Source organism: Ammospiza nelsoni, chromosome 4, assembly GCF_027579445.1.
Source record: "Ammospiza nelsoni isolate bAmmNel1 chromosome 4, bAmmNel1.pri, whole genome shotgun sequence".
In the NCBI taxonomy this organism is placed as follows: Eukaryota; Metazoa; Chordata; class Aves; order Passeriformes; family Passerellidae; genus Ammospiza; species Ammospiza nelsoni.
The window spans coordinates 49,849,628-49,872,845 of NC_080636.1; the positions used below are offsets into that span (position 1 = coordinate 49,849,628).

At 39.1% G+C, this 23,218-nt stretch overlaps 1 protein-coding gene across 3 annotated transcripts in view; it reads left to right on the forward strand.

The window, feature by feature from the left end:
* TBC1D9 (TBC1 domain family member 9) overlaps positions 1 to 23,218 on the forward strand; it is a 44,206-nt gene that overhangs the window by 15,906 nt on the left and 5,082 nt on the right. For all 3 annotated transcript variants that reach the window (XM_059470667.1, XM_059470668.1, XM_059470669.1), the window contains exons 3-17: positions 323 to 441; positions 2,049 to 2,277; positions 3,207 to 3,468; positions 4,569 to 4,776; positions 7,554 to 7,760; positions 9,135 to 9,305; positions 9,760 to 9,910; positions 11,296 to 11,510; positions 12,858 to 12,975; positions 13,903 to 14,188; positions 14,884 to 15,013; positions 17,723 to 17,821; positions 17,949 to 18,017; positions 19,291 to 19,531; positions 22,575 to 22,640. In XM_059470667.1, coding sequence (XP_059326650.1) covers positions 323 to 441; positions 2,049 to 2,277; positions 3,207 to 3,468; positions 4,569 to 4,776; positions 7,554 to 7,760; positions 9,135 to 9,305; positions 9,760 to 9,910; positions 11,296 to 11,510; positions 12,858 to 12,975; positions 13,903 to 14,188; positions 14,884 to 15,013; positions 17,723 to 17,821; positions 17,949 to 18,017; positions 19,291 to 19,531; positions 22,575 to 22,640 — 2,571 coding nt within the window. The remainder of the gene's footprint in view (positions 1 to 322; positions 442 to 2,048; positions 2,278 to 3,206; positions 3,469 to 4,568; positions 4,777 to 7,553; positions 7,761 to 9,134; positions 9,306 to 9,759; positions 9,911 to 11,295; positions 11,511 to 12,857; positions 12,976 to 13,902; positions 14,189 to 14,883; positions 15,014 to 17,722; positions 17,822 to 17,948; positions 18,018 to 19,290; positions 19,532 to 22,574; positions 22,641 to 23,218) is intronic.

The following is a 23,218-nucleotide window of genomic DNA, read 5'->3' on the forward strand; positions in this document are numbered from 1 at the left end:
GTCAGAGTTACTGAATAATTTACCTTAAAGGCCAGTGTTGGTAAAATGGTGAATACTTTTAATATGCTAAGATAGGTAAAAACTTTCCAGCAATAGTGATAAAATAACCTGTAATTTAAAACATTGCAGCAAGTATGTATTTTAGCCCTGAACAAAGAGAAAGACCTTGCCTGTCATGATGAATTGTTGAGAAGTGGGGTGTAGGTTTTGGGCTGATTGTGTGGTCTGCTGTAGGGGAGACTGGGAATTAAAGGGACATTGACACTAGTGAATTATTTATTTTGTGACTTTTGGTTTGTTTGTTTGTTTGTTTTTTATATAGGTTGCTCGAGGAAGGAAATCACTGAACACTGGGAATGGCTGGAACAGAATTTGTTGCAAACTCTTTCAATCTTTGAAAATGAGAATGACATAAATACATTTGTCAGAGGAAAAATACAGGTAGTGTATTAATTACTGCACTTGTTGTTAGTGATAAATATGACTGGGGAAAGAAAAATGATGTGAATTTGAAATAAATTGGAGCTGGTAGTTCCCAGGCTGCTCTGCCTTTTTGAAGGACTACCAGATGCTAAGTAGCAACATGTGTGTAAAAATCAGGGAAACTGGGAATAGTGCATGTAGCTTAGAACAGTGTGATTTTAAAAGAAAACCATATAAATATATAGGCAGGTCTTAAGGCATTGCAAGTTCTAAAATTAATTGCACTGTCTTAAACTTTGACAGTTGTCTGTGCTACTGTTTTTCCATTGCAAGGCTTAATTTTAACTTTTTTCATGCACTCATAATGTCTCCTCCCCCTCTTCTGTGCAGTTAAGTCCTGTAGTATTGGTATTTGCACTCCGTATAGGTGTTAGGGTTGCTGGTTCATTGATTTGTTTCCTTGGTGGCAAGTGGGAGTGTTGATTTTCACAGAATTTCTTTTTCTCTTTGTAGGTCAAATAATAACTATTATACTGGCAAAAAGTACTTTTTTTGTACTAAGACTTATCTAAAAATACATACTTTTTTCAAAGATTGTAAGAAGAATTGCTGTATTTATTGGTGTGTGTTCAAAGTATTGGCTTTGTCTCATTCCTCTTTTAACATTTTGTATCATATGTCAGCTCTCTTAAAAATCCTACAGTTGCTTGTGTTTCCTCAGTGAATCAGGCATGAGTGCTATAGATGGTCATGGAAATACCTTATATGTGTGTTTTGAAATATAATCCTTAAGGAAATTGTTGCTTCTTAGATTTGGATCAATACTAAATGTGAACGATGTTTCTCTGTCTTATACTCTGCTCTTCGTGTAAATATGGAGCAAGTTGAAGGCAAAAAGTCACAAAAAAGGCAAAAATTTTATAACTTTTATATAAAAGACAATAGAGATTGGGAAAATAAGCAAATAAAACAGAGTATAGAACAGAAGGAACCGTAGTCTTTAAAAATATCAAAAAACATCTTTTGACCTGTTGCCTCTTCAAATTTCATGAGGGTCATCTGCACGTGAAAGTGGGAAATTTTTTCCACTCTATTAGTAAGTCTGATTGAAGATTTTTTTTTTCTTCTTTCTTCTCCCCCCCCCCCCCCCCCCCCTTTTTTTGCTCTTTTATGCTCAAGGTCCAATAAGAGGGGTCATAGAAGTAATATAAAATTTTCTGTAAAGAACAACAGTTCCTTTTTTTCTTCCCTTCAGAAAAATGTCATGTGAAATCCTGTGTCTGTTTCCCCAGGAAGAAAGAGGAAAATACTGCAGGCCATGGGTGCTTCACGGGGCTGTTAGGAGTGTTTGAGTTAGGTTGGATAATTTAAAACAAGGCATTGGCAAGGGGGTTGGTGTTTGGTTGCTGTTGACATGGGCACAGCAGGGAGTAAGGCCATCAGAAAGAAAACCTTGAATAAAGTGAATAACTACACAAGCCAAAGAGTGAGCAGAACAATAAGAGCTCCCTGAACGACTTCCTTGGCAATGCAGTAACCATTGTGGCCTGGATGGCAGTGGGAATTAGGATATCTGATAGCCCACGGCCACTAACAGGATGTGTTCTGGTTTTATTCCCTGTCAGGGCATCATTGCTGAGTACAACAAGATCAATGGCATCAAGGAGGATGACGACACTGAAAAATTCAAGGAAGCCATAGTGAAATTTCACAAGCTGTTTGGGATGCCAGAGGAAGAGAAATTAGTGAACTACTACTCCTGCAGTTACTGGAAGGGAAAGGTTCCCCGGCAGGGCTGGGTGTATCTCAGCATCAATCACCTCTGCTTTTACTCTTTTCTCATGGGCAGGGAAGGTATGTTAGCAGTGGAATGGTAATTTGTGCATCTCACAATGGTTAGGAAATCTCCTGTAGCTTGTTTCTTTTCACGTACTGATCACTGAGGGTACAAAGACTGCTGAGGAAAGGAGAAGCAGGGAGCAATTCCCTGATTTGTCACACTGTTTAACTGGGTGCTTGTTCCCTTGTTTGTTTGGTCTTTCTCAAAGTAGTTCTCTGTAAAAAGGAAATAGGGACAAGATCACACCAGTTCTGACTTTCTTTTCTGCTCTTGCACAATCCTCACGTACTACTCTGGCAGACTTTGCAACCTTAAATCACACATCTACATTTGTTCAACACCAGAACATCAAAAAGGTTTCAGAGGAGACCCAGAATAAAGAACTGCTTAGTGTGGATGCAACCAGTCTGCTCTGCAGGGAGCTAATTCAAGGCACAGTGGAGTTGAGCAATTCAGCACTATTTTTGGTTATGGGCAAGGGATCACTCTTGGGATTTAGCCCCTGCTTTAAGGACACCATCTGTATTGGTCCTGGGAGAAAAGCTTAGGTTCTGTGTGGCTGTAATATTTGAAACTTTTTGCTGTATAAAAATAAGACAAGCCTGTCTGATGTGTTCAGACTGTGTTTCTTTGCTTCCATAGGAAAAGGAGATCAGAGTCTGAGCTAGTGCAGTGACAATGATAAGTCATGTTAGCTTACCTGGCCTTGCAATGCTTGTGTGGTGTTCTAAATAAAGTAAATGATATTTAAACTCTTTTATCTCCTGTTTGTCAGGTGACAGTGGTTTGTTTGTACAAACGTGATCTATTTATGCTGTGCTCCCAACTTTTCAGGGTGCTAGAAAAAGTCAGTTGAATGCATTTTATAGGACGAAGAAGCTAAAAGCTCCTGAATATGCTCATTTTTGTACTGAACCTTGTTTTTTTGTTTGCTCCTGTTCAGCAAAGTTAGTTATCCGTTGGGTTGATATCACTCAGCTTGAGAAGAATGCTACGCTGCTCTTCCCTGACATGATCAAAGTGAGCACGAGGTCAAGTGAACATTTCTTCTCAGTATTCCTTAACATCAGTGAGACATTTAAACTGATGGAACAGCTTGCCAATATAGCCATGCGACAGCTTTTGGACAATGAAGGATTTGAACAGGACAGGTCATTGCCCAAACTGAAAAAGAAATCCCCCAAAAAAGTGTCTGCTCTAAAGCGGTACGTAGCATTGCCTCTTACTCATTTGTTCCTCCCCAGTCCTTGTACTTGCAGGATTTTGTCCAAAAGTTTTCTAATGTTGCGGCCATTTACTGCTACTCCAAAAGAAATTATTGATTCCAGCAGTGGCAAAATGTGAATAATTATTTAAATATAATTACTTGGTATCTTGTTGAAATAGGAATACGAGCATGTTGCAGAAATAAGCTTTCTTGAGCCAAATGCTCATTTGTTCAGAATCTGTTTAGTGTATCTCCTGATACTGGCCACATTTTGGTATCTGTTATAAGGCCATTTTATGTCTGTATGGGAAGGTAATAAAGTGATTAATGTGCTGTTAAGAACTATACCTAGTATTCATATTTTATCTTATCACTGGAATTGAGGAATTAGAGTCTAGATTAACAGTTCTGTCTGGAATATAGTTTAGGTAATAGCAATACAGAAATTGACATAAAATTCTAAGGAATGAAAAGTTATCTGAAAAATATTTCTTCTTCTTTTATATCACACTTCAGCTTGTTAGTTTCTTTTTCATTTTTTCTTTATATGTCATTCATGTTAGTGTACCATACAGAATTATAGCCAGTGCTTGTTTATATTTCTCATTATTTAGTGACATCTGACACGCATTGTATCACTTTTGTTTGTCCTTACTGTTGAGTGTTTTGCGCTGAATGCATTATCAAAACTAAGTCTTGAAATTGTTACCAAACTCCAACCTTAAGGATTCCATAATGTTAATAAAAAAGCCTCAAAGAAGCATTTTTTTATTACTATTAGCAAAAAATGGATTCACTGTAGTGAATCCAGAGAGTGCAGCTGAATATGGAAAGCTCACTCAGTCTTTCCTCTCTGAGAAGTGAGGATGAATGTCTGAGTCAGTCATGGCAGACTTTTTTCTCAGGTGGTTTTAGAACCTTCCAACAGTGATGACTGTATCTACACTATAGGCAAATTATTTCCAGCTTTTTGCTGTACACTCCTTGCTTAGCTGAGTTATATGTTGCAGGTAACTTGCAATGATTTGCATAAAATATATCTTAAAATGTATTAATACGTTCCCTAAACCAAGGAAATCTTTCTGTGGGTTTTTTTAGAGATCTTGATGCCAGAGCAAAGAGCGAGAGATACCGCGCATTGTTCCGACTCCCCAAGGATGAGAAATTAGATGGACACACAGACTGTACTCTTTGGACTCCTTTCAACAAAATGCATATTTTGGGTCAGATGTTTGTGTCTACAAACTACATTTGCTTTACTAGTAAAGAAGAGAACTTGTGCAGCCTTATTATCCCTCTTCGAGAGGTAAATACTTGTATTTTTTAATTTATATGGCAATTTAAATAAGCAGTGTCTTATTTAGCTTTGATTTTTTTTATTTTGGTGGGGCTTTTGACTATATTTTTTTATTATTTTTGGAGAAAAGCCTCTTTTCATCCTTTTTATCTCTTGTGAGCATACCATACTGATGTGTTCTAGGTAATATTTAATGACTATCTATCTTAGTTCATGGTTCCTACTACTGAAGCTTGCATGGAATTTTTTCTATCAGTTTTCATAACCCTTGTGAATTCTTCCTCTCTCATATCTTGTATTCTGATTTACAGCCCAATTTTACGTTTTTTGTGCCTCATAGGGAGGAGTGGAGGGTGAAACTTCCTAGAGTGGAAATTCTGTTAAAGAATCTGTCAGATAAGATTTACTTTTGTCAGATGTAATAAGATTCATAATCCTAAAGTTTTGAGTTGCCTCTTCACACAGACTTGCAATTGTTTATTCTTGTATGTGGAAAATATTTTGTCTGTATTTTTCAAATTGGTGTGTTTCCCTTTTCAAAGCTGGTTGCTTAAAGCAGATCATCAGTAAGAAGAGTTTCTTTGATGCAATTAAAAAATAATTATGTTGGGGAGTTTTTTTATGGTTGACTTGATTTGTGGGTTAATGGAAAATTGTGGTAAGTAAGTTTTGGAAGTAGTAGCAAAGCTGATGTAACCAAGGACAGTTTGGCTTGACTGAAGAACCATGGAATACTTCAAGGCACTGTTGTCCCCTGCAAATCATAAAGAGTAAAACGAGTACATGTTCAGAAACTTTGAAGTACAGGTTCTCAGCAGCTTGTTGCAACAACTTTGGTTGTTTGGGATGAGACATTCAGTTATGGTTTCACTGTTTGTCTGAAAATCAGAGGGAATGGCAGTCCTGCAGGTAAAGTGGTGGAGAAGGAGTCAAAGTCTTCATTTAACAGGACCTCTTTTCCTGAATGCAGATTCAGCAACTGCTTTTGATAGCCACAGTCACAGCTGCACAGGATTCAGAGCAGCTCCAAAGCTTTAAGAGACAGAAGTAGGTGAAGGAATAAATGCTTCTGTTTGAACAGCTTCAAGTCTCAGCACCAGCAAGAACAGTAAACCAGGGGGGTAGTGCCAGTCCTCAGAAGATCTGATCAGTACCTGTAGTAATTAAAGGAAACCTTTCTATCTAATGAAAGCTTTGGGTTAAACCTTAAGTTAATTCCAATGTTCTGTAATATCCTGGAGGTGTTTTGACAGATGAGACAATAGCAAAGCATTGATTCAGAAATTATGAAGGGGAAAGATGCTTTTCAGTGGCTGACTGCACTGCTCACTGCACCTTCAGCAGGTGCCCTCTCCAAGATAAAGCACCTCAGATATGTGTGTGTCTCTATTGAATAGGAAATAAGTGGATATCAGCTCTCATTATAGCAGAGCTCTAATTAGGCTTGCTTTAATAATGACTGTCCTGTCCTGTGCCTTTAGAACCTGTATTGTGTGCTGATTGTACTCAGACAGCTTTTAAGTGGAACAGGAAACATAGGGAACACTGTTTAGCTAACTTCAATATGCTATTAGTGAAGTCCTTTAAGTTAACAAGTAGCTAGTAGATTTGTAGTTAACAGAAAAATAAAAGGAGGTGGAGAGAACAGAGAAGTGGTTTAGCCCCTGAGTGGTGCACTGCAGTCTTTAAGTCTTCAAAGAGAATGCATGAAAAATAGTTACCCTATCCATTTACCTAGAGCTATTAATATTGTAGTACTCATGTCTTACCATTGATTTCTGGTTTTAAAAAGGTTAAAGGAGCAAGAGTCAAAGTCCTAGTGAAATTAAATGTCCTGCTTTCTGTTCTGAAGGCAGTAAGTCAGTTTTCATCAAGAAATCATCTAAAGTAATAAAAGCAATAGTTCAAAGTATTTATAATTGTGATTTGTGTTTTGTTCAGTGTATGAACTGCACAAGCTTGATAGACTGATATGTTTATGAGGTAATAGTTGGTAATGTTTAGGGCACACAACTGTTACATAATTCATCAACAGTGTATGACTGATCCCTGAGATTTCTGTGTGTTAATGTGCTTTACCAAAACCTCAGGGAACTCATTCTCTGTACTCAGTAGATTGTGGTATGAGTACTGTTTACAGGCTGCAGTTCAGTTCGATTAGTGACTGTTCCTGTAACAACTGAAGGCCATTGAGAAGCCTCCACCTCTCAGGGTTAGATATTTTCCTTTGTAAGGGAAGACATAGGGCTAATTTCCCTTTGTTGCAAGTTCCTGCGTACTGTGAAAATGCATTTAAAATACCGCTGTGCAACTGTTTTCACAGTATGCAGCTGTAGTACAGTTGTGCAGGAGCATCATCTCAGAAATTGTTTATTCACATGTATTGGCACTAAAAGGTAGGCCAAGGTTTCTGTGACCTGTGCTGATGATGTTAGGAAGCAAGAGAGGGATTTGGAAGTCCTACAAAAAAGCTGATAGATTTGTATCCCACAGATGGAATTTTGTTTTACTGATTATTTTAAAATGCAGTCTGAGTAAAATCAGCTAAGTAGTGCAGGGGAGTTTTGATGGAAAATGTACTGAAACCAGTTGTTTGAGGGATTACAGCCTTTATCTTTCAGGCTTGTAAGCCCTTGTATGCAAACCATGTTTTCTGGCAAAGGGTTGTCCACTGAGATTTGATATAAGGGTGGAAGGAGAATGGCTTTATTGTATTAAGATGGTTTCTTACACCAAGCAGCTTGATTACCTAAAGATCTTAAGCTGTAGCAACTGTTTGTTCCTAGGTGACAATAGTGGAAAAGGCAGACAGCTCCAGCGTGCTGCCCAGCCCACTGTCAATCAGCACGAAAAACAGAATGACATTCCTCTTTGCCAACTTGAAAGACAGAGACTTCCTTGTGCAGAGGATCTCAGACTTTCTGCAACAAACCACCTCAAAAATATACTTGGATAAAAATATTTCTGGAAGCTATATCAGCTCGGATGATGAGGTATGTGAAGGAACACGAATAATTTACTAGAAGAGGATTTTAACTGGTGTGGGGAGAGGAAGCACCTTTACGTTTTTGTAAAGCTAAACCTTTAGGCACAGAAATGTGACCTCTTTTTTGATAATGCCTTTGAGCTTAAGTGTTAAGATTTGTCAGTTAGGATATCTATCTTTTTCATGTTAAACCTAAGAGAAGTGTCATAGTTAATTAAATGGTTAATTGAATAGTACTTTTAATATCTATTTACTTGTCCAACTGAAATGTAATTCTGGAATTCTAATAATTTGAAGAAATTATCAGTTGGCACGAAACTCCTTTTATTCAAGACTTTAGCTGCTAAATCCTGTCTTTTGATTCTTCTGAAAACAATGCCTGAGCTGAGCTGGCTTGTATGTGCACTGCTAGTGAACTTTGGAACATTTGACCTAACAGGAAAAAACCAGCTCTGTCCTGGGCATCAAATGACCCTATTCTGAACCACCTCCTTACATATGTGTGCAAAGTAAATAGTTCTTAAAAGTTATGACTAGATACACTTTTTTAGGTGCTTTGAATGTCAAGCTGCCTGCTGAATTCCAGGTCATATAACAACCTCATCAATTCTGTTAAACCCAGCAAAGTATAATAATTCAGATCTCAAAGTAGAAGAGGCTTTTGTGGTGTATCATTTTGGTATGATGTTGGTATATCTCACATTCCAAGTCTGTCCTAAGCCATACCTTAGTACTGTCCTGTGGAGCCCTACCCTGTTTGCAATGTGTGTGTTCAAAGAATTTTTCTACTTGCTTTGTTGGGGGTGAGGTATAATTCCTGTGCTGTTGTATACCAGAGCATGTAGGCATGTATAGTGCTGGAACTTTTGCTGTAAATGCATCTAAGTGTTCTACCTACTGAATTATAAACACAAATTATTGTAAGCATTTACTACAATTCATAATATGACTGCATATCTAGATATGCATGACTGACTTGCAATTTCAGGCATTTGGTGTGAACTGCTCCATGAGATTTTACTATGATACAGTTTCAAAGCTGTTTGAGAAGTCAGAAAATCCTTTTTCTTCAAAACACTTTTCTTCCAAATCACAACCTAGTAGTCCTATGATGTTGCCAGATCGAGGGAGCTGTTCTGTTGCCCAGGGCTACTTAGGGCTGACATTACCCTAGCAGCTCTAGTTCTAAAATTTGGTTATGTTTCAGGAGAGCTGGTGAGAAACTGGAAGCTATTCTGTTATTCTCTCTCTACTGGTTAATTTCTGCTGGCTTATGTTTTTATTAACCGTTAGCATGTATACATTTTGAGGTAAAGTGAAGTAAAAAGTCCAGACACTGGCTCATCTTTATGCCTGTATTGCTTGTGACTGCTTTCTCCAGGTGTTTACAAGGTCAAGTAGTTTAATTTCTGCCAGCCCTCACAAAAGCCTGAGCTCTGAGTCAGAGGGAGAGCGGCAATTCAACCTCAATGATAACGGAATTCCAACAGCAACTCAAGCTTTAATGACAATGTATCGGCGCAGGTCACCCGAGGAGTTCAACCCTAAGCTGGTAAAATACACTTCTGAGTGCTCCACCTGACTGGAAAGGCTGTCAGATTATGTTTGCCTTAAAACCCATGTTGCTGACCCAGAAGAGTTTGATTCTGACAGACAGTTAAGAAGAGGCAGTATTTTTCACAGAAGTAAAGGCTTGAACATATTGTTGTTTTACCAGTACAAATAACTTCACTACATAAAAGCAAATCTGGATGTAATTCAAGGGGATGTTGTTGTATTCCTGCTCCGAAGTATAACTGCTTCTCTTAGCAGCAAGGTCTACTGGCATAGAAACTGGGGAATGGGAGGAGGCAGCCCATTAAGAAGGTAACTGGACTGCAGCCAGGTTACTTCTTGCTCACTTGGAAGGTTAGGATATTGCAGGCTTTTTAGCACTCAAGATTTTAGTGCCTCGGAGTGTTAGAAAGAGAAGCTGCATCTTTATGCCTGCCTTTCTTTGCTTTTAGGCCAAGGAGTTCCTGAAGGAGCAGGCCTGGAAGATTCACTTTGCTGAATATGGCCAAGGGGTCTGTATGTATCGTACAGAGAAAACAAGAGACCTTGTGCTAAAGGGCATTCCAGAAAGCATGAGAGGGGAGCTTTGGCTGCTCTTTTCAGGTAGGTTTCCCTTTGAATGTGTCTGTGGGATATAAGCAAAGGCAAGAGGGAAGAAGGGAATTCAAAGGTGATTAAAGGTGCACATAATAAGTGTCTGAAAATATTTGGAGTAAGTAAGGCTGTGATTGTTAGCGGGCACCAGACAAGTTTAGACAAGATTTCTCCAAGACCAGCAAATGCCCTTCCTCAAACAGGCTCACATAATTAAGGAAGAATACATAAAAAGCAGAACACATGCTTGGCAACCAGAAGCCAGTTGTTTAGGGACCTTCTAGGCGTTCAGCAACACCAGCAAGCCTAATTCCCATTTATTTAATAATTTCTGGATCCAGTTGAGCTTTTAGCCTTCACAGCAATTGTTGCAAGGAATTCCAAAGGATACTCTAGATATGTGTCCACTTAAAGTTGTTTTTTTTTTTTAAGTTGAACAATTTTATTACTAGTTATATGGAAATCCATCCTACCTCAGACATTCTTCATAACCTATCACCACATGCCTTCTTTAGCTCTACCCTCCCCAAGATAATTACCACAGCTACCCACTCCACTTATGATATGAGCACAAGGGCCTTTTATCTGATGACCTCGTGATGCTTTCAAGTTTGTTCTCTATTTCTTCCCCAGTAATATAGTCATGTACATTTTCTCTTTGCTGCTGGGCACTAGAGGAGTGTTTTTGGAAGATAGACACAGGAATGCAGAGCTCTGTTTTGCATCCTATTAACAGCTAGTTTGGACTAATGTTCACTGTGTATCTGTAACTCATACTTTCTGTGTAGATTACTTTGTGCTACTGACGCTTGATTTTGTTTCTGGAGAAGTTGTAAAGCCAGTAGTGAAATCTCATAGCAGCTCTGTGAGCATGTAGTGGTATCCCTAAGGCTGAGTGCCTTGCCCAGGATGACAGCATCATTTTCAGAAGTAGGAGCAGAACTCATGAGTTTTTGTCTCTTGCTTTTGGCTGACATGTCATACTCTCCGCAACCAGACACTAATCTACTCTGTTCCCAGGGCATGTAGCTTTCTCAGAGACAAGTTTTGAGTTATTTAGGATAACCAAACCCACAGCCAGCTGCAGAGGGAGCTCATGATACCATGTGACTGCATAGTTGGTTTGTTCTTCACGCCTCCTGTTTCGTTCTGGCTGAGAGGGATTTTAACCTCATTATAAAATGCCTGTAGAGAAGACAGGAAGGGCTGATAATCACCAAAGCACATACTTCTAAATTTTTTAATCACCTTTAAAGAAATAATATTTTCATATTTGCTTTTAGAGTTCTTGGTGACACTTGGAATGGAAGGGGAGCAGACTATCATGTTGAAGTACTGTACCTGCTAAACCTTCCATTTTCTCCTGGTTTTTTACGCTGTTCTCCTACTCCTAGGAGCCATTAATGAAATGACCACTCATCCTGGCTATTATGAGGACCTAGTGGAGAAATCAATGGGAAAATACAATCTTGCTACAGAAGAGATAGAGAGGGATCTGCACCGCTCCCTTCCAGAGCACCCTGCATTCCAGAATGAGATGGGTATTGCTGCTTTAAGGAGAGTCTTGACAGCTTATGCTTTCAGAAATCCAAACATAGGATATTGCCAGGTAATTGAAATCCCCTGCACTCCTTCAGTTTCTGGAGTTCCAGTTCTGTCCTTGCAGTCTGTTCCTTCAGTCATGCATGTGAGGGTTTGGCTGTGTGAAGCACACTGAGCTGTGGATGGTGCTGTGAGCTCAGTGCTGCAGAGAGGCAGGAATGCTGAGGCCAGAGGGATGTCACACAAGGACCTGCTCTAGCAGCACTATTAGCAGCACACATTGAGAGATTTTCTGTAAGCATAATTTCTGCTCATAAATCTACAAACTGGACAGATGATAACAGAGCTGTCTACAGAAAATGACAATGTACCCTGAAGAAAGGTTATTTTCATATTAACAAAAAATACCCTCAAAACCAAAACACATTGTGTTCAGTCTTAAGTTTTTATCTATTTTTACCTGTCCATCTTATAATGAAATGTTATTCAATGTATTAGTTATAACCCTCCAGAACCTCCTTTCCTCTTTCAATGATGCCATGTCATCATTCAAAACAATGAAAAGAAACAAAACCAGAAAACAACCGAAAAACCAAGCAAAAACCCCCCAAACACTTGGGAAAAAATAAAGTATCCTAGGAGATATCACTGGGAGTCATAACCATATATCTGTGGAGTTAATGCTGACCCCAGTGCATGGTTTTGAGGTTCTTATACCCATAATTCAAGTCACTAGTTTCTGGTCCTAAATATTTCTTTCATACTATATAATTTTGGTTTATCGCTGGGTCTTTTTTTGCCTTCCTACATACTTTTGCAAAGAAGAAACTTAGATTTATTAGTGTTAAGAAGCCTTATTAATGTCTAACTTTTAAGACTTCCAGATGCAACTTGAGTAAGTGCAAGCAGCTGTAACAAAATGCCATCATAAATTATTTAATGACACATGAGGTACTAAGTAATAGCTACAACGTTTTTAAAGATTATTTAACAGAGAAGCAGTAGAAAGACATTTCAGTTCTGGTCCCTAGAACTGTCACAGTAATTAATAACCTTGAGGTTTGGTTCAGCTACAGTGAGAATTCAGGCACATCACTAGTGCTGTGGGAGGTGTTCTGGCTGCACCAGACCCAGATTCCCCAAGAGCACCTATGGCAGAATATCAGTAGCAGTGTAACAGATGCTTGCAGACCTGGCTCAGCCCTTGATTAGGAAGAAAAATCTTGATTTCTTAAAAAAAAAAAATCTGCCACACAAAACAAACAACCCAAAAAAACCCACCAAAAAGCCCCAGTGAAACAGCAACAAAACGAAAGAAAAGCCTTACAATTTTCTGTGATTTGAAGTTTCCTAACCACTTTTCCGCCCAGGTACAGTGCTAGATATTAAATAATTGTATTTCCCTTTCTTTTAGGCTATGAATATTGTCACTTCAGTGCTCCTCCTTTATGCAAAAGAGGAGGAAGCTTTCTGGCTGCTGGTGGCTCTGTGTGAGCGTATGCTGCCTGACTACTACAACACAAGAGTTGTTGGTATGCTTTGGGGACATGTTTGAAATGACACTATAAAAACTGACCAAATGAACTGGTGTTATTTGTACTGAAACAAATATATGGGTGGGTGCATCTGTGCATGCTGGTGATGAGCCAGCCTGCTCAGGAGAATAAAGGCAATTTCCTAAAGAGGTAATGTTATTGTTAATAGTTTATCACCTACTCAGGGTCAGATGACATTCTAAATTGGGGTTAAGTAAAGTAGATTGTTAAGAAAAGATGGGAGGCTAAAATTTGAGTTTTAGATGATCCAATTAGCTGATTAAGGTAAGGTGGAAACAGGAGCTTTAGCAGTTTGCAATAGAAGTCTTTGTGCCTGTACCTCTGATGTGGAAGGGCACAAATATCAGAAAGCTGTTGTTGTCAGATGAGCTTCCTTGTGCATGTCAAAGACAGTGACTTCAATTTATCATGGAATCTGCTTTTACTATAGCTCACAAATACTTGAGATACTCAGCCTTAGAAATTGTTCTTCCTGGCCTGTTTAAAACAGTAATATTGTGGCATGGGAATGTATAATACAGAGTTCTCTTGAAGTAAATGTGAACCCTCACAGTCACTCTGGCCTCATTCAACAGGTGATGCTGAGGTCTTGCTCCAATTAGTAATGGTAATATCAAGCCACTATTTAACTTCTGCTACTGCTAGACCAAATTACTCTGTTCTTATTTATTCTGAAGTGTATTATTAAAACAGAAAAAAACTTATTAGAGTTCAATTTGTATGTATAGTAGTGTAATGGAGTCTATTACTCATTTGAAAGTGAGAAAATGTGCATAAGCACCATGCAAAATATTCTTAGGATTTTTATTTATATACATAAAATATATAGGAGTTTTTTTCCTGCCCTAAATGGCAATGTATCAGTTGCTCCTGAATTAATTCAGCCTTATTTATCTTCAACAGGAGCATTGGTGGATCAGGGTGTCTTTGAAGAGTTGGCTCGTGACTACATTCCACAGCTTTATGACTGCATGCAGGATTTGGGTGTAATCTCCACCATCTCCCTGTCCTGGTTCCTCACTCTTTTCCTCAGTGTAATGCCATTTGAAAGTGCAGTGGTAGTTGTGGATTGTTTCTTCTGTGAAGGAATAAAGGTGATATTTCAGTTAGCACTCGCTGTCCTCGAAGCTAATGTAGACAAGTTGCTTAACTGTAAAGATGATGGAGAAGCCATGACAGTCTTGGGAAGGTATTTATTACAGAAAATTAAGTATCTTCGTTTTTGTGGTTTTGGTTTTTTTTTTTTTTTGCTTGCTTTTCTGATTTGTATTCTATGTTGAAATACTAAATTTAAACCAGTATCTTATATGTAAACCTTTTACATACTTGTAGTCTCCTCTCATCCATGTAAGGTGCTCCTTATATTATTTTAAAATAATGCTAAGTGACCAACAAGATGCAAATTCTTCTTTCAAGACATTCGAATAAACTTCCCAACCTAGTTTTAGAAATTTAACTTGATTCATTATTTTAGTGGATTACATGGGTTTTGTTACTTCAGCCTGCTATCTTTTATGTATTAAGAAAAAGCCTTGGTGTTAAGGAAGATTGTTTTGGGAATAGACTAAGTTGGACTCAGAATAATTAGATAGGATCTTGAAAAAATAGATTTCAGTGGCTTGAGTCTATCAGAACTAGTGCTGCTGAGTGTAACTTCTGCTTTTCTTGGGCTTGGTAGTGGTGTTTAGTTTTCCATATGCTTCTGGAACTTTGGAATTTTTTCATAATAGATTTCAGTAGTAAAACCTTAACTGTTCCTAGAGAATGGTTTTATCACTTCTACATGTAATAATCAATATGTAACCTGTATGCTGTTAACCCTCAGAAGGGAGGGCATACAAATTTATCTTGAATTTCTCATTTCTTTATTTTTTTTCCCACCAGATACTTGGACAGTGTAACTAATAAGGACAGTACTCTTCCTCCCATTCCTCATCTTCACTCCCTGCTCAGTGATGATGTAGAGCCTTATCCTGAGGTGGATATCTTCAGGCTAATCAGGTCTTCCTATGAGGTAGGATAAGACTTCTTAACAGGAACTTACCAACTAACACAGCTTCTGCTCCACAGAGGAGTTTGATACTCTAGTTTGGCTTTGCTTGAAACAGAAAGGACATAAAAGAAATGCAGACTCATCTGAGAGACCTGAAATGGAGCAAGGAAGAGGAGTTAGACTTTCTTCTTCTTTTAACCAAGACTTTTAATTGGAACTGTTTTCAGAGAAGTGTGAGGCCTCAAAGGAGAGCAGCCCACAACCGAAAAGTGATTTACTAACAAAAGGCTGAACTTTTAATTTGAAAGGAGTTAATTCTCATTTAAGCTTTTTTGTGCTTTTCCAAACTGAAATAGTAGTGAAATCTGTATGATTTCAGAAGACCTTTCTTTTATCAGTGAAACTTTGTTTTAAAAGTGCTGATTTTGACCATGGGCCACTATATTCTCTACTATCACCAAAGCTAAAAGAAAATCCAAGTGAAAGGAGTTGCTAATAACTAATATCTATTAAAGGGCAGGACAAAGCCTGCAAAACCAGCTAAAATCTGCACTGCTTTAATTGTCCTTAAATTTAAAAAAAAAAGCCATCAGTTAAAATATGTCTGGTTACTCTTACATACCCATATTTTATAAAAATCAAGGAAAAACTGTAAAGATTTTTTTCTCTTTAATTTCCATTATTCCCTTCCATTGATATGGAGTTGATTTACACTTAGCAATAGCACAGCTTTCTACAAAGGCACTTCCTATGGCCCTAAGCCCCCCTTGCTTTAATACACCAAATTTAATAAGGAAGTAGGCAGTCCTTAGTGTGTTCTGTGCTGAAGGGGAAAGTGTGTCAGGATAGATGGATGTTTGGTAGATGTCAGAATGGCCAGCAAGGTGTTAATGTGAAGTTGTGTTTGCCATGCATTTTTCCATTTTCCTCATCATGAAGATTGCTTGCATTGGCTTAACTGCTCTAAAATGAATCATCTGACTGCGTGCAGAGCTAGTTTGTCTTTTTGGGGCTTTGGCAGCACAGAACCTTCTATGTCCTTCTAGGTAAATAACCAACTGCTCTTCAGTATAATTAGGCAAAACAAGTTGCATGGTGAGTGAGGAACCATGAGGAAAGCAGGAGCTGCTTGCAAAGAGAGAATTCATTTCAAGAAAGTTGCTGTTAATTAATTTATTTTAAAAACCCTAATAATTCTATAGTAAACTGCATAATAACTGGAGTTTTAAAAGCCTGTGCATAACTCACTAGCTGTCTGTGGAGTGTAGACTCACAATCGAAGCTGTTACATGTTTAGCTCATTTAATTTGTGTGTTAGCTAGTTAGGAAAAAAATTGCCCTTCAACATTTCAGCCATGTGTAGAGTGGTGTCTGGCCATACTAACTCGAGAACTGACACTGGAAGGTCTGGGCTGTGGAAAGGTTTGATACAGCTTTGACCTTGAACAGGTGACATCTTTCCAACAACCCCTTGTACAATTTGAAATTTAGCATGGACAAAGGACCATTCCCAGATGGTAATCACCTGCAACCTTGCTCTTTTGAAGACTACGTGAGTTGTAGTATTATGGATGGGAACAGACCATCTTATTTGGCCCTCCAGTCCAGTAAATAAACTGATTACTGGAATAGGTGTAGCCTCAGAAGATCTGTCGTTTGAAGCTTTTGTGAATACCTGAAATACCTCTGTGATACCTGATATTCATTAATATCTACATTCTGCATGTTTATCTACATTCTATTTTTGTCAAGACTTCTTCATCTGCAACATGCTCACAAGTACATGAAGCATTTTTTTACTCCCTAGGTACAGGATAAAGATGAACACCTTTATAGATAAACGCAGCTTTAAGCATGAATTTCATTTTACAAGGATATGCCAGCATATTATGACCTGCTTATGTAGATGCACTTGCACTGGAAATATAAATCCATCTTCTATGAAAGTGTGTCCTGCCACCCCTTTATGCTTTACATGTGGTGCAGTTGATGTCTGGCATTTTTGTTCCTGCTGATCATCTGTGCATTCCTAGGCGTGTGGATTTTGGATGGCAAGAAACGTCTGCTTATAATACTTCTACAGAAACGAATCTTAGGGATTTGGCATTCCTCTGCATATGTAAACATGGAATATTATTCCTAATAGGTTTTCCCCCTATGATGCTTTTGTAGTATGTGCAGGAGCTCCCTGACACTGTTATGTGCATTTTTGAAAAAACTTCTGAAAATAAGACTTGGGTATTAAAGAGCATCTTTTCCTAGTGGAAATTGCATTCTTGCTACTTTGTTTCAGATCCTCAGAATGTAAGGACTGCTGTACTGTCTCAGCCATTAGAGATCCAGCTAGTTTAATATTCTCTTTCTGTTGTGATTATGAGACATTCCAGGACAAGCTGAAATATAACTCTGCAGGAGGACTTACCGAACAGTCTATTCACAGAGGCTTGCCAAGCAAGAAGTTTCTACCTTCTGAGATTACAGTTTGAAATGAGAGAGTTTGAAATTGAATACAGACCTTTCAAATTAAAATAAGCTATTGGGAAAAATAAAATCTAGTGATATAGTCCTAAAGTCTTTGTAATTTTGTAGTGTGTTTGAAAAATGCAATAACAGCAGTTTCATTTGTGGTACATCACAAAATTAAATTAATTTTTCTAATAAATTAAAGGCAAGCTGAATATTCTGAATATTAATACACAGACAATCATGTACTGCTTTTTCTCTTTCAAGAAATTTGGAAGTATCCGGGCAGATTTAATTGAACAAATGAGATTCAAACAAAGACTGAAAGTCATCCAAACCCTCGAAGATACTACAAAGCGCAATGTGGTCAGTACTGAAATATAATATAATAATGTGCTTTGCACAGAATAAGTTTAGTCAGTTTCTGAACTTAACTTAGCTTTTCAGTGAAACATGAATTTCTAATCTGTAACTGTTGATGTTGTTTCCAAAGGTACGGACTATTGTGACAGAGACTTCTTTCACTATCGATGAACTGGAGGAACTGTATGCGCTTTTCAAGGTAAAGCGAAGTGAAGATAAGGTCATGTGCCTCTAGGAGGTGTAAATGTTCATTTTGGTGTGGGAATCTGTCTTTTCTAAGCACCAAGTCAAGTCTGTCAGTTATTGTTTGGTATCTTGATACAAACTTGGATTAGCTGCTGTATTGTTGATACACAAAAAAATCCTAAACTCAAGCAGTTTTTAAAACATTGAGAAAGGTTTAGTTCACTAATTGATTTGTCCATGGAAAAAAATATATACTGCTAAAAATATAAAATGAAAAATGGGATAGAGGCTTTTGATCAGTCATTAGAAACTAAACATATGTGTCTCTCTACCTGACCCAAGTTTTGGAATTTATCACAATTATTCTGTTATCTCAGATAGTTAATACTTCTGTATAGCAGTAGCTGATTTTTGCTATTTTAATGCTTTAATGCATTAAATGGGAATTAAATGCCACGAAGTGATGTGTCTTTGTAAGTTGGTTGTACAACAGTGCCATCACATCCACAAATGTAAAGGTGGGCATTTAAATGTGTTAGCTTCACCTTCCTGCACAGTGTCTTAAGTTACTTTCTTCCTCTTTTTTGTTATGACAAGAGATTTTTTTAAAATATCATGAAGAATTTATATCCTGTTAATTTCCCATCTGTAACAAAAAGTCCTAGTTGTCCAAATCCTGCAGTGCCTTCTTTCAGTCTTCCATGAAATCAGTGAGACCAAGTCCCACAGTCTTCCTGGTTAATCACTGTGCAGTGATGGGATCTTCTCTAAGCTTCTGAATTGTTTTGAATTAGATTCTGGCAAAATCAGCCCCAGAACCTCCACTGACTTCAGTAAGACTGAAAGAACAGTGCATTATTCACTGTTTTTGAGAATCTACAAGAAATATTTCAAATCAACAGCTATTTTAATATGAGTAAGGAATAAATAAAGATTTCACGAGCCTTCTGACTTAGCTGCATGATGAGGCTGACTAAGCACAACAAGCCTGGGAAGTCACAGCTCTGGCCAAAACAGATATTTCATGTTTCATCTAACTGAAAGGCAGAAAAAGTTTTGCTTTATCTTCTTTTTTCCTTTTTTTTAGTAGAGGGGTGGTTTTTTATGCTATTTGGAGGAGAAACCCCTTCCAAAAGCAGAAGGGCTGGATAAATTGAAACTCATCTGTTATGTCGCATTGTTTTAAGAATGCATGTGAAGAGTTGTTTGGAATTGTTTTTATCATGGAGGGCGATGAATTGTTCCTAGAGGTGCTGACGGTGTCCTGGTGTTTGCCCTCTGTTCAGGCAGAGCACCTGACGAGCTGCTACTGGGGAGGGACCAGCAATGCCACGGAGCGGCACGACCCCAGCCTGCCCTACCTGGAGCAGTACCGCATCGACTTCGAGCAGTTCAAGGGCATGTTTGCCCTCCTGTTCCCCTGGGCCTGCGGCACCCACTCTGACACGCTGGCTGCCCGCCTCTTCAGGCTGCTGGATGAGAATGGAGATCTGCTCATCAACTTCCGGGAATTCGTCTCTGGCCTGAGTAAGGCGGATCCACGGCACTCTCAAACTAACGTGACAAACCAGTTTGTTTCTGTTCAGCTCGTTTTATCGTGCCTGTGGCAGTGGTTCCCTCAGACCTTAGCAGGTGAATCTGCATTAGGCAGTAGTGTATCACACTGGGACAAGGACAGTACATGAGCAGATCCATTAGGATCTGAGGATTTCACTGGCTGCTAACTCTCAACACAAAATCTAACTGCAACACAGGTGCTTAATGGTGTGTTTCTCTAGGCATTAGTTAGAGTGTGAGGTACTACCTCTCTTGCTTCTGAAATCAGTAACCAAAACTGCAGAGAGCAGTTTGGAAGTCCCCTGAAAAGGAGAAAACGGAGGTGCAGGTCAGAGAGGGAGGCTGAATGTTTTAGTCCTGAAGAAGCAAGATTTCAGGACATGAAAAAGGACATTGTGAGCCCCAGGATTAGCGTGAGGAAGCAAAGATGAGGCAGGAGCCAGCCCCTCCTTTTTTAAATATGGCAGGAGTTGTTTGCTCTAAGTGACCAACATCTCACCATCTACCATGTGTCATTTCGTGGCAATGTGGCATTTCTGCCAGCTCTGTATTTTGATTCTTTTTGAGAGTGAAAAGGTTTCCTTGTCTGGCTTTCAGCAGCTCTTTGTTAATTAACTATGTTTAACCATTGAGGCTCCAAATGCAGCCTTGCATTAAACCTCTGTACAGAAGTAGAAGCACTTGTTCTCTTGTAAGTGCAAAGTAGCTCTGACAGTAAAACTGGCTGCACACCTCCCTTTCACACCACCCCAAAAATCCCAGTGTTTCTTGTGGTGCAGTGATTTTGTATTTGAGGTACTGTTCCATGTAACACACTGGGGCCTTTTGGGGACCCAGAAGTTAACCACTCTTCCAGTTTCCAGGATGCTGTCAGTAACAGTCAGCCAGCTATTGATTGAGACAGCAAATTTTGGAGCCAGTAATGAGTAACATGAACAAGGGCCAGTATTGAGCACTGTGAGCAGAAATGCATGTGAAGTGCACAGATGTGGCAGTAAGCTAACATGACTGAACTAAAACCTTCAGTGGGCAAAACAATTATAAATGCTCATTCTGAAATCTGGTATTTTTCAGAAACTAAGCCCACTGTGGTGTAATTTGAAAACCTTCTTTTTTTACTCCCCTAAAAAGTAAATCAACCCTGCTGACACCTTTTTCAGTTGAGAAGCACGTGAGTGGTAAGGACAACATAGTCAAGAACAATGGACCTGTTTGAGCATATTTCACCATGCCCCAGGACTTCTAATCATTCAATTTCTTTTTCATTGTCCCTACAACAAATAGGTCATGAACCTCCTACTTCAGGTGCCTCTAGGGCCTCAGCTGAGCAAAGATGGAATAACTTTGTGCATTCTTTATGTTTACTCTGTGCCCTGTTACAATAATATAGCCCAAATATAGGAGTGGTTTGCCCAGTGAGTTGTGCTGCTCAGAAGAGGTTTTCAGCCTTGGTGAGGAGCTCTTTAAATTATTCACTCTTACAAAGCTCCCCTGCACTCCTGTAACACACTGCATGATAGCATGACAGCTGTTGCCTGCACATCCAAGTAAGCTGCAGAGATCTCTGCATGGATTCCAAGTGGCCTCCTGCCTCCCGTCGTGTTTGGCAGTGCCCCCTTCTCAGAGCACACAGCTCCCCACTCCTCCAGTGGCTGCTGCTGACTGCAGTCCTTGGCACAGCCTCCTGTCAGAGTCAGCACCACGAAAGCTGTGTCTTACAAGGAGTACTTGAGTGTATTTTATTTTCTTTTTGCAAGCAGGGTTTTGTCGGCCACAGAGTGCAGGAGATTGAAAAAGCAGAGTGGTAACCTCACCACTTCTCCATGCCTTTCAGAGGCAGGATCACCTCCCTTGACCTGCTGGCAATACTCTTCCTAATTTTGAGCAGAAAGGAAGGAGGGAAAAGTGTGCATCAGGAAGCACATACAGATTTTTCTCAAATTCTAGCTATGGAGATTTTCAGTTCTCTTCAAATCTGGGGACAGAGAGAGCAGCAAGCCTACATGTGTCACCCTGTGCCCTGAATCCTATTTTGCAGTTTCTGTTGATGGAGGATGCACAAGTGCAGCCCATTCTGTCCTTTGGTTATGTCATGTTGCCTTTACCAGAAGAGAATGCATTATCTGCATGGTGTGATACACCAGATGGGAACATAATGAGCTTTTGTGCTTAAAAAGGACCATGTTGACAGCAAAATGGCTCATGTGGTTGTGCTCAACTTTTTTTTGGCCTAACACCTGTATTTATTGGAGTGTGAGGCTTTACCAGAGACTGTGACTGTTAGTACTTGCCACACCACACTCTGCAGTTTGCATAGCAGAGGTACATTGACAGTCACCTATAAGGTAAAATAAATCTCTGCACTATCTAATTAGTAGAAGTTCATTTATTTATGGATGGCATGTCACAACAAGTGAGATGTATGAAAGTCTGATTATCTCTTATTTAGTTACTTGAAAATTAACTACTGTCCATTTAATTAATTGGAAGGAGGGGCTTCAATAGACCTCTCAGATTTCATACAGTGTAGATGTGGAAAAATCACTAGAAAGCATTGCCTGAACATCAATTTAGCCCATGGCTAAGTATGATTAATGCTGTTTATTTGAATTTATCTCTTTTTTTAAATTTTTTTGGTAAATATCATACTGCTCTGAGACATGTGATGTTGTTATTAGATCCTCAGACCAGAAAGTTTGAAGTCCACACAAAAAACGTCTTGTTAAGTTCCAGCTGGAGGCCTTTCTGAGTGATAATGCCATAACCACAGACAGTTTTATGAAACAGGCATTTTAAAAAGGAGCCAAGATTGCAGTACGAAATTCAGGGTAGATTTGTCTGTGTTCTCTTACTGTTTTTACTGTGTGAAGTCGAGTGACTGCCTTATGATCTTGAGCTTTAAAGGGATAGAGTACCTCCCAGCAGAGTGAATGTAGCAGCTGTTATTGTGGCAATAACAAGTCAAATGGCACAGAATGCTGACTAGTAATGTACTGCATGTAATGTTGTGTAGGTGCAGCATGCCATGGAGACCTGACAGAGAAGCTGAAGCTACTGTATAAAATGCATGTTTTGCCTGGTAAGTAAATGATGTTAAAATAGCTCTTGTTTTGCTGAGAACAGGAATTTGGAGCAGAGTTGTTTATGACTGGCTTTCCCAATTAAAAATTAATTTGTGGGAATTAGTGTATCTGTTTATGCAGCAGTAAAATAAGGAAGCTTCTACTCTAACCAGACAGATTTGGAAAGTCTGAAAGCCCCCTCACAGCCCTGAATTGTTCCCTGCACAAACATATAAATGTCTCTTGCCTGTTAAGCTGGGGTTGGTGATATCCTCCAGGCATAAGTCCAGTGTTCTTCAGCATATGTTACCACAATGCACTCCATTTAAGCGTTGGAAAATTAAGCTAGTTTGAAATGTTCCTGCATGTCCTGGCTCCTCATTTCTGTCCCCAGGCTTTCTTCTTGATTTCCCCTTTGGGCTGGCACAAGTGTTGGTAGGGAGAAGCTCCAGATGGTTTCACAGATGTGTTTTCCAGGGAGCTGTACAAAGCTGGGCTCAGCTAAGTGAGAGAGGCAGTTCAGGGTGGAGAGGGGATGAAAACACCTCAGAGCAGTTGTGAAAATTCTCTGCTGGAGCTGTGTCCTCTCTGGCTT